The 11,219-nt window shown below is 38.1% G+C and overlaps 1 protein-coding gene across 1 annotated transcript in view; it reads left to right on the top strand.

Moving 5' to 3' along the window:
• Positions 1 to 704: 704 nt before the first annotated feature.
• Positions 705 to 11,219, top strand: part of LOC107747516 (CDK5 and ABL1 enzyme substrate 1-like) — a 29,362-nt gene continuing 18,847 nt past the window's right edge. The window contains exon 1 of the mRNA XM_016562057.1: positions 705 to 1,485. Coding sequence (XP_016417543.1) covers positions 947 to 1,485 — 539 coding nt within the window. The 5' untranslated portion in view covers positions 705 to 946. The remainder of the gene's footprint in view (positions 1,486 to 11,219) is intronic.

Here is an 11,219-nt window from a genome sequence, read left to right as displayed (position 1 = left end):
TTTCAATGGGAAAAATTGATCATAATTATTGCATAAATATTAATTATTACCATAAAATTAACTCAAAATACAAAATACAAAATATTATTGAACAAAAATATATTAGATTGAGAAAAAAAAAGTTTTGACCGCGAAGACCATGAGTGTGACTCCCAAATGATGAGCGCACAAGAGTAGTTTTTTTTTTGTTTACCAATGCTTGTCAGTACATTATTCGCCAGTATCTTTAACCATATTTCAACAACAGAATTTCATTTAGAATACTATAGAATTACATATAGATGTACTTAATGGTAGCTCCATCGTTATTTGCCCAGTAAAATTTAATACATATTTAAATGTTTAAAAGTCTTAAGAGGGGAGCAAGCTTGGCGTGAATTGAAACTTTATTTGATCACACAATAACGATATCTAATAGGACATCAATATCTCGCGCTACCTTGTACCGTTCGTACCTAAAATGTTTACTTTTACGTAACTTTAATGTCCTGTCCAAGTAGCCCAGAAGGGCGGAACAAAAATGAAGGCAGAGGGTAAAAACACGCAGGCTGTGTTTCAAAACGTAGCGAGCCGCCTAGCGTAGACAGCATTTTTAGCATCGAGGGCGTGCTCAGAACCCGGCGTTCAACTAAAAGAACTAAACCACTCTCAGAAACGCTGCCTAGACTTTTGAACTCAATTCCAAAAGCGCTAAAAATGCTGTCTAGTTAGGCGACTCACTAAGTTTTGGCACACCGCCCCATTCTCATGACTCCCCATTGGTCAGACTAAAGTGCTGCCACAATACTGCACACACGTGACCCAGTTTTTCTGTACACACACTCACAGTAAACACAGCAGGCACTTAAAAGCCAACGCCATGGCTCTTTGACCAGCAAATTCACCCCACATCCAAACAATCACTATGAACCCTCTCCGTTGACAAACACGCACTATCCCACGCGTAATGGCGAGCGCGCTGCAGATGAAGCACTCCAGTCTGGAGCACACACGGAAGCGCGTAATAGATCCACGACGGAGACAAGCTGCACTCTCATTCCTCAGCAACATCTCTCTGGACGGACGACCCGTGCAGGATGATGGGGAAAATCAGACCGAGGATGAGGATAACTCTAGGACTAGACAGAGCCTGGTTTCTGCAGTGGGCCAGCAGGCATTGGCCGCAGCAGCGAGCCAGGCTCTCAGCAGTGCCCGAGCTGCTGGTTTCCTGGCAGGGATCACGGGTCCCAACGCGGCCGCCGCTGCTGCAGCTGCTCCTCCTCCAGCGTGCGGAGCGGATGCGGAGGAGGATGTGTGCGGCTCTCAGGTGCTCCAGTCCGTGTTCAGCTCCCCCTTTTCAGCAGTGCCACCGGCTACGAGAGGGAGACTTCAGACGTACACTCAGGGAATCCTGCCTGTGTCCTACCCCAGGCAGTCCAGCCAGAACTACTGCTGTCTAGATGGAGGGCAGATAGCCAACTCTGCCCTGGAACTGCAGAGATCCAGGTAACCTTATGCACTGAGATGAGGTCAGGTCATTAATTATAACAGTAATATAGTATAGTAATATAGTAAGGTGCAAGTTGTTCATTTGTTGCATATGCAAATACACCAGCAAACCTATTAAACTAAGCACACTTGTAGGATTACATTGGTGTTGACGGGTATAAATAATTGTAATCAAGTGCTTTTAACCAACTAATATCAGGGTGATTTTTAGAGGATGTATGAAATCACTTCTCAAGTTAACTTACATGTTAGCTGAGTAACCACAATAAACTAGTACTATCAATTTAGGTTGATATTTAGTATATTTAATAGAATTACATTAATGTATTTTGTGGTGTAAGTGTCCAAATAGTTTTGGGGGGCACGTGTCTGTTTTTGTATTACACAGAGTTCTTTAATAATGTAAAATCATAATGTAAAATAGCAATACACCAGCTAAGTACTACATTTGCAATTACACTGTAAAATGAATACTCTAATGTAAAGACACTTATGACAATTTTCAAACTTAATAAATCCAGACAGTACACAGAAATACTGTACATCAAAATGTCTGTGTGCAGTAATTGGTCCCACTTTATATTAGGTGTCTTTATGGACTTATAGGTCAGTTGTTGGATTAATTGTTTGATACTGTATACTATTTGTGTTAATGTTGTATTGCAAAAGTGTCTCACAATGTAGCTGTTGAGGTGGGATACAGGTGTTATTCTGAGGAATACACATTATCGAAGCTGTGAAGTGAGGGATTACCTAGACTTTATTGAAATGGGAGATCAGCTGCCATTGAACTAATGGCCCCATTAGACACATTAAACACAATCCCTGAAAAAAACAAATCAATAAACTCCATTCAGACTTTTCTACAGTACATCATTCATTAATATCCTAAGTGACCTGCATTCTGAGAATACTGTCGATGACACAGTTTGCATGGGTGAATTTCTCAGTTCTCCTAATGTGTGTGTGTGCTAACCAAACATTTTATTAAGAATTTAAATATCTTTACATTTAATGTCAGAAAACTTTTTTATTTAATCACTAATGGTTTTGATTAAAGGGGTCCTATTATGCTTTATTAGAATCGTTAGAAGACAGAATCACGATTCATATATGCATAGATTTTTACGTGCACCTCTAGTTTTCTCTTCCTCTTCTCTAAAGCAGCGCAGCATGGCCTCGCCCCCTTTGCTGCCTTTTCCCGAGGGTGGGGTTTATTTGGGTTTGTGATGTCACGAACCCGGGAAGTAACTTGTTGTAGTCCCTACCAGCCGTTTTTGTAGGCATTAAACTGCCAGAATTTTAAAAGACGGATATCTCCGTTTGCATTGAACTTTCAGCTTCGTAATTTGCAGATATTGTTTATGCTCAAACAGCAACATTACACACTAACTAACGTTAAAAAAGTGAAATCGCAATGAACCACCCCTTTAAAATAATTCCCGCCTACGGAAATTCGAATGGTTGGGGGGTGGGGAGGGGCGAGGTACAGCATCTGAGTTAAATATATGAGTGTCACAAGCAAAGGGTCTGAATACTTAGGACCATTTGATATTTCAGTTTTTCTTTTTTAATAAATCTGCAAAAATGTCAACAATTCTGTGTTTTTCTGTCAATATGGGGTGCTGTGTGTACATTAATGAGGAAAAAAAATTAACTTAAATGATTTTAGCAAATGGCTGCAATATAACAAAGAGTGAAAAATTTAAGGGGGTCTGAATACTTTCCGTACCCACTGTATGTAGCTTTATTGGTTTAGTAAAAAGGTTTTTAGACAAGACGATGATGAAGAAGAAGTGCTGCTGTAGCCTCAAGTTTTCGCAAGTTATTACACATCTGAATAAATAATTATGTATGTAAATATGTTACAATTATGAAAACGTTTTTATAATAAATTGCTGACAGTACAATACTGGACAATGATGTAATCTGCAGAATTTACACTTCAATTATGAGACTACAGTGTTTCCCATACGTTGAGTGCGGGTGTATTTCTGAAGGAAACCGACTGTCTTCAGAAAATTGGATGTCATTTTCATTTAATCTTGCATGTAATGTCTGATAAAGCAGTGTTTTTTTGAGCGGAGCGCTGCTTTGTGTACAGCCATTACCGGGGAAACCTTGATCTCTACCACTCCAACAGCACCTCCTGCTGGCAGAGAATGAGTTTGCATATATATGCCGCCTGGGAAACACTGGACTATGGTATAAATAAATTCAACTGTATAACAGTTTCACTGCAATTCATGTTATAATGTTAGAATTAAAGAACAATAAAAATAATACATATGCACTTATCTGTACATAGTAAATGCAGTTCTTTTTAAGCGGTTGTTGACATCCTATCTAAAACGTGATTTAGCTAAAAAAAAAACAATAACGTTACCACTCTAATATGTCTTGCAATAGCCGTGCGTGCAAAGGTTCTGCGCGATCCTCTTGTTCAATATTCTCGGGCTCTGAATCTGGCTTAAATTGATATGGCAATATTGACGCCATCCTTAACTAAACCGGAGCAGACGGAACTTGCTGCTATGGCAAGGGGCGGGGCAGTACTGAAACACCGTCTAAGCTATTTGCCAATCACAACGCACTGGGACAGCCAACCAATCACATCACATTTCGTTTTTCGGAAGGCGGGCGTTCATCAAACCCAGAACTAATCGAGCCGTTTGTGCCAGGATGGGGAGAAAGGTATTGTAATAATGTAAATTATGTTTTTCGAACCACCAAGCATGAGAGCATGTTCTAGTACACCCCCAAAACAAATTCAAGATTTAATCCTTTTTCTCCTTGGCAGCATTTAAATAAATATTTACTCATATTCAGAACTGTTAAGATGTAAAAATCTACTAATATGGCCCTTAAAACTCTTCAACGCATATTCATCTTCTAAGTGTGCCCTCTGAAGGAAAACACACAGCAGCCAGTATCTCTAAAGTACCAGGATGATCATATATTAAGCATGGTCATAGTGACAACTGTGTCTAATCAGAGATGAGCAGGTGGCAACAGTGAAGTGTCTGCCAGGCACATTAGTTTCAATTCCAACCAACATAACCACAACATTTCAATCTCAGCCAAACAACCACAGCACTGGTGTCTGTTGCTTTAGAGGCATGCAATGCACAACCAAATCTACAGTCATGAATGTTCGGGTTACAGTATCTTTTACTTTCTCTTTCTAGAATGCATCACACACACACATATCTTATGCACCTGTTTTGCATGCTTTAATGTGAACATGTGAACATGCTGTAATATGAGACACCATGCATGCAAGTTGGATGTCCTTTGTTCAGTTCTTTGTTTTGGAGCCAGAGAGACAGCAGAGAATGTTTTTGTGAATATAGATATTGTGCAATATTGCACTGTTTTCTTTTCTGTTTGTAAAGGAGAGAGTGAATCTTGCTTTAGAGGCATGCAATGCACAACCAAATCTACAGTCATGAATGTTCGGGTTACAGTATCTTTTACTTTCTCTTTCTAGAATGCATCACACACACACATATCTTATGCACCTGTTTTGCATGCTTTAATGTGAACATGTGAACATGCTGTAATATGAGACACCATGCATGCAAGTTGGATGTCCTTTGTTCAGTTACTTTGTTTTGGAGCCAGAGAGACAGCAGAGAATGTTTTTGTGAATATAGATATTGTGCAATATTGCACTGTTTTCTTTTGTGTTTGTAAAGGAGAGAGTGAATCAAAATGGACCTACAACATATTACAGAAAAATTATATTATGCACAACTGTTTTCTCATGACAGTAACTGTTTTAGTACTTCATTGTGGTACTAACAGGCACTGGACTAAACCTAATTCTTCCTTCATTTCACAGTAATTCTTATGTGTCTCCTGTTGGTTTAGTTGTGCAAGGTACTAAGAGATGGGTCAAAAAGAAAAAAATACACTTTTTCATTTAACTTCAAGATGATTTGCCATATGTCAGTAAGCCGTATTTTTTGTGAGGACAACGGTATTGTTACTGATTTTGATAAATCACACACGTGTGTTCTTAAAGGCGAAGTGTGTCATTTTTGAGCTACCAAAAAAGAATGGTAAAAATAATGATTGTTTTTAAACAGGTTTTCCAAAATACTCCCCTTGTTTACCATTGGTTGATCTAAATGGGTAGTCCCACTGCCAAACTCACTTCATTACTTGAGTGTGTTTACACAGGAATCAAGCTACATATAGCTGACATCCACTGTAACAAAAAATATATAATTTTTAAAGGGGTCAACTGCCCTTTTTTGTTATTATTATTTTGTACTGTTCTCTGAGGTTTCTGAAAATCCTGCGTTGAATTGTGCCTTGTTTATAAACGAATCTGTGGTATAATGAAGTGAACAAAGGACCAAATTCTTACTGACACGGTCTGGATCTTCATTAAAAATAAAGATCATCCGCTCTTTCCGAATGTTGGGATCAGAAGGAAGGCGATGCAAAGACTGTGTTTGTCCACAACTTGGCACTGCACAGCGTCTTGTTGTTTTCAGAGTCATCTTTATCGTTTGGTTTCTGCATAGACCTGCGTTTGCTTCTCTCGTTATTTACACTGCATGCACGAATCAGTGGGCGGGGCTAAACAGGCAGTGATGTAGGAGCAGTCGTTGATGATCATCTGCGGAGGAGGGATTTAGCAACACTATTACATCATTAAGTGGCACATTCCACAACCTGTCATTTTGGCAGACTGGCTTCAATATAAGCTGTTTTTAGACTAATGAGAAAGTTTTAAGTTCTGACACTTACAAGTAGTGCTGGGCGGTATACCGGTTCATACCGCCCCCCTGATAGATGCATGTTGATTTTATCAGATGATGCCGCGATTATAAATGAGAGTGACTCCTGGTTAACATGTATTAAAAGGGGTCGTGTTTAGTCACTATTTAGTGTGGTATTTTTTGACAATATTCACTCATCATGACAGTAAAATAGGGCATTCTAAGTCAATATACTGCAGTATTTCCTCTCTCAATCAGTAGAAAATATGGTTAATGCATGAAAAAAAAATACCGTCATGTACCGTGAAACCGGTATAATTTTGAAAAATACAGTGATATAAATTTTTCGTCAAACCGCCCAGCACTACTTTCAAGTACAATGACCTCTTATATGGAATTTTGATTTCTTAGTTCATGACCCCTTTAATAGACTGTAAAAATGCTATGCTAAAAAGCTGTTGGTTAATGGTAAGTTCCCTTATATGCGATGAAAAACTGTAATAATTCTAACGGGTCATTTTACAGTAAAGTAAATGTACAGTTTTTTTATGAAAAAAGTGATCTTAAAATTTACAGTGGAAAAAAATGTACATTGACATTTGGCAGAAAATCCTGAAATAACTTTCTTTTCTTTATCAGTTAATTACATTAGGTTTGTTACAACTTATGTTGTTAAATCAATGTTTATTGTATTAATTTAGTGTCATATGTATTACCATGATGGTGGTTTTGTATTTGTGTGCATGACCCTGTGCAACTTTGATATTTACCTCAGTTTGTGGAAAAGCTAATTGTGCTGAGCTTTGATTATACATCACTTGTTTTTTTGGTGATATAAAGGCACAAAATGATATTAGTACTTCAGTAGCTTGGTATATTAACATTATGTCAGTTAGTGAAAAATATGTTGTTCTTTTTGTAACTGTAAATTCAATCTGTGAAAGCTAAAATGCTGCTACCTTATTTTTAAAGGTGAAGTTCTGGCAACTACAGCTGCTGTTTTTTACCATCAATTTCATTGTGTTTTTTTTTTTTTATAAATAGTCGAGAAAGTATTTTAACTACATATTTGAGCTTTAAACATTGTAGGACTTGTACTAAATGGGCAGTTGATAGAAACAAAAAACACAGGTTCCAGGCAGGATGCCCAGTTTTTGCCCTGACTCCCTTCCCCCCTTCTTCCTCCACTCCCTGCCTCTGACTTCCACTTCCTCTCCCAGACCCCCTCCTGCATGGGCTGCCACTTTTCACCAGGAAGACCAAAACCTTTAGATGCTCTGCCAAGAGCAGTCTGTGAAGAGAGACTGTGCATAGTAGTTCTGTCTCTCATGTGCTGGCACATGCCTCCAAAAACATATTTGTACTCAAACACACACTATATGATCCTGTTCTTCAGGGCCTTCTGTTAAGCTACAGTCTGAATCGATTGGGCGGCCCAGACAAAAGCATGATTGCAGCCCTGTCAGGTCTAACTGTGTGAAGAGTGTGGTGTTATGTAATTCCTGAATTCTAATGGGTGGCTTTACATCTGTGCAAATAGCCTGTATCTTTCTGGTGCCGACTTTAATCTTGCCTCACAATTGCAAAAGTCCTCCGAGACAACTAAGTAGAGGGTTCTAAAAATTGCCAGGGTTTAGCTGTAATCTACAATATAATACCGCATTCCATTTTACTGTGTGGAAACAAGTAACTGTATCACGCTGTGTTATGTAAAATAAGTGTTAAATAGTTTCCATTATGGGGATTAGTGTTCTGTAGCCTTTGGTTGGGAATGTGGACCTAATTTACTTGTAATTAGTCTTATCCCAACTAGTGTAACTGTGTTACAGAGCACAGTTTGTTACAAGGCTTGGATAAAATGGTTTTAGTGATTAATCTTAATCAACAGGCATCATTTTAGATAAAAAATAAACTTTGACAGCAAAATGACACCAAATAATATAATAAAAGCGCATGGCACAATTTTTTAATTATTTAAAAGATTACTTTAAAGTAGGGCATAACTAATCATTGTGTTCATATCATTTCTTGCTCCTGTTCGTTATGAAGTAAATTGTAGAACTACTACTGCAAAAAGTTACTGTTAAAGTACGGCAACTAATGGCCAGAAATACACTGTAAATTTATGTTAGAGTACATGAATGGGACAGAGAGAAAAAAAACCCCAACCGTGAACATTATTTATATGATGTACTTTGTCTTATAGATCCTTTTTCCACATATTGTGATATGATTTTTAAGCTTTGCACCTTATTTATTCTCAACAAAACATTGACATTTCCTCCAGACTCATTATTGGATATGTTCCATAACCATTGAAACAAGCCATGTTTTGGATGGACCATATGCTTTTCCTTTTTATTGTGTGGTTAGCTGCCATTGCTGAGAGATTACGCTGACATTTTTTTTCCCAGTGGAAAAAAATGAATTCAGGAGAAGGTTTTAAACCAAACCTTAAAACCAGTATTGGATGTGGCAGGAATTGCAATCAGGCAAATTCTTGCTAAGATGTGATTAAAAAAAAGGGCTGCTGTGGCTTGCTGCTCTGTTTTTATCCTGAGACTTTTCAGGAACAAAGGACTTTTATAGGATTAGATCCCACCAGTTACTTAAAACAATGAAAGGTGGTATTTTAAGGATTGAGGTAAAGGAAATGTTGTGTAATGGCAAGCAGATGTGACAGGAATAAAGGATGGCATGCATGTGGATACATAGGGTGGAAAATGCCATAAAATGAGATTTAGCTGCTCTTACAAGTGAAGTTCAAGTTCATAAACGAGTAACCTCTCATGTTTAGAAAGCTGCTCTATGCATGGTAAGAGCCCAATACAAGAACTTCCGGGCTTTGACTATTAGTGGATGACGTTTGTAATTCCTGCTACAGATAAACTGCGAATAAAAGTATTTGTTATAGCCTTGTAGATTGAAAAGCCTTTCATAAACATTAGACGTGTTATGTATTGATGTTTTGACTGAGTTAATTTAGTTTGGTCTGGTCATGACCACTGTTTGCTTACCATTCCAATGATGTAAACCGTAATCACCCAGAACACACTGCTCTGTTTTTCATTCACTCCTGTTAGATCAAAGTTTCAGACAGCTTTTGAAATTGAGCTCCCTGTAAGAGCAAAATTCAGCACAGTAGTTTTGTGATGTTTTAGTAATGAAATAACACAAAAGGCCAGAAACACACATAAGTACGCAAGTACTTAGATAAGTAGTTTAACTTGTTGATATTTTACTAACGTGATGCTCGTTGAACTGAAAAGAAAAACTAGTTCCATCCCAAATGATGTACTAGACACTGTGCACTAATCAATAGCATGTATAACAATACGTACTCTGTTGTAAATTACATTTAAAATGCACCTGATGTGCTGCTGCTGTTTTTAATACATTTATCTTCCATTTCGTCAGGGAAGATGCGACTTCGAGCTTTCATAGCTTGAAGCATTGCATTCTAGTATTAACATAGAGTATGTTTTGGGCCAATTTGTTCATGAAGAATGACAAAACCAGCATCAGTTCTATTACACTGGAGGGAAGTTTATTTTAGGTTGTCGTGTAGAGTAAGTTTATGGTGTTGTTGTGGGCAGCCTGTGCAGGATATGGTGCTCTCTGGTGTGATTTTATGAATTAAAGTGTGGAGGCTTGGACTTATGAAGTTTAGTTGATAGCTGGGACAGACCGTGAAAGACATAAATGTCCTGTGAGCGTTGAGGCTCACCTTACAGATATGTTGATGCACCTTGTGCCTTATCCTCTGATGAGGGTAAATTATAGACAGGTGCCAATGATTATTCCACCTCTTGCTATGGTGATGTGACTGTCATTGCAGTGACGCTGACAGTGCACTGGATGTTCGGGCCACTTACCAACTAGAGCAGGGGTTTTCAAAGTGTGTGGCACCAGTGCATGTCAAGGGTGGCCCGCAGAGTTGTAAATTAATTAATTAATTAATTAAGGCAGCCCCTTAACCTGCACTGCACTGGAATTTGCTTTAATAAGTGTTAAAGTCAAGTCAAGTCACCTTTATTTATATAGCGCTTTTAACAATACAGATTGTGTCAAAGCAACTTTAAAGCATTAAATAGAAAAATAGTGTGTCAATAATGCAAAATGACAATAGTAAACACTCAATTTTACAGTTAAAGGCAGTTCATCATTGAATTCAATGATGTCATCTAATATTAGCGTAGATGCCATTCTTCTAACGATGTAGCAAGTACATCGTGTGTTATGGGAAGTGTTCCCGGTTCCGGTTGACCTAATTAATGCAGCCTAAAAATCCTTTAACGGATTTGAATATTAGAAGTGTGTTAGTGTGTTATGTGTAAGCCAGGTTAAAGAGATGGGTCTGCCTCCCGAACAATGTTAGGTAGGCAATTCCAGAGTTTGGGCGCTAAATAGGAAAAGGTTCTGCCGCCGGCAGTTGATTTTGATATTCTAGGTATTATCAAATTGCCAGAGTTTTGAGAACGCAACGGACGTGGAGGACTATAATGCAATAAGAGCTTGTTCAAATACTGAGGTGCTAAACCATTCAGGGCTTTATAAGTAATTAGCAAGATTTTAAAATCTATACGATGTTTCATAGGTAGCCAGTGCAGTGTTGACAGAACTAGGCTAATATGGTCATACTTCCTGGTTCTAGTAAGAACTCTAGCTCCTGCATTTTGTACCAGCTGGAGTTTGTTTATTAAGTGTGCAGAACAACCACCCAATAAAGCATTACAATAATCTTAACCTTAAGGTCATGGACGCATGAATTCACGTTTTTGAATTTGACATTGAGAGCATAGGTCGCAATTTAGATATATTTTTGAGATGGAAAAATGCAGATTTACAAATGCTAGAAACGTGAATTTCAAAGGAAAGATTGCTATCAAATAGCACACCTAGGTTCCTAACTGATGACGAAGAATTGACAGAGCAGCCATCAAGTCTTAGAGAGTGTTCTAGGTTATTATATGCAGAGTTTTTAGGTCCTATAATTAA

Source organism: Sinocyclocheilus rhinocerous, unplaced genomic scaffold (genome assembly GCF_001515625.1).
Source record: "Sinocyclocheilus rhinocerous isolate Xijiao unplaced genomic scaffold, SAMN03320098_v1.1 scaffold48, whole genome shotgun sequence".
Lineage (NCBI taxonomy): Eukaryota > Metazoa > Chordata > Actinopteri > Cypriniformes > Cyprinidae > Sinocyclocheilus > Sinocyclocheilus rhinocerous.
Note: the sequence above shows the minus strand (reverse complement) of the source record. Positions and strands in the feature narration are given on the sequence as shown.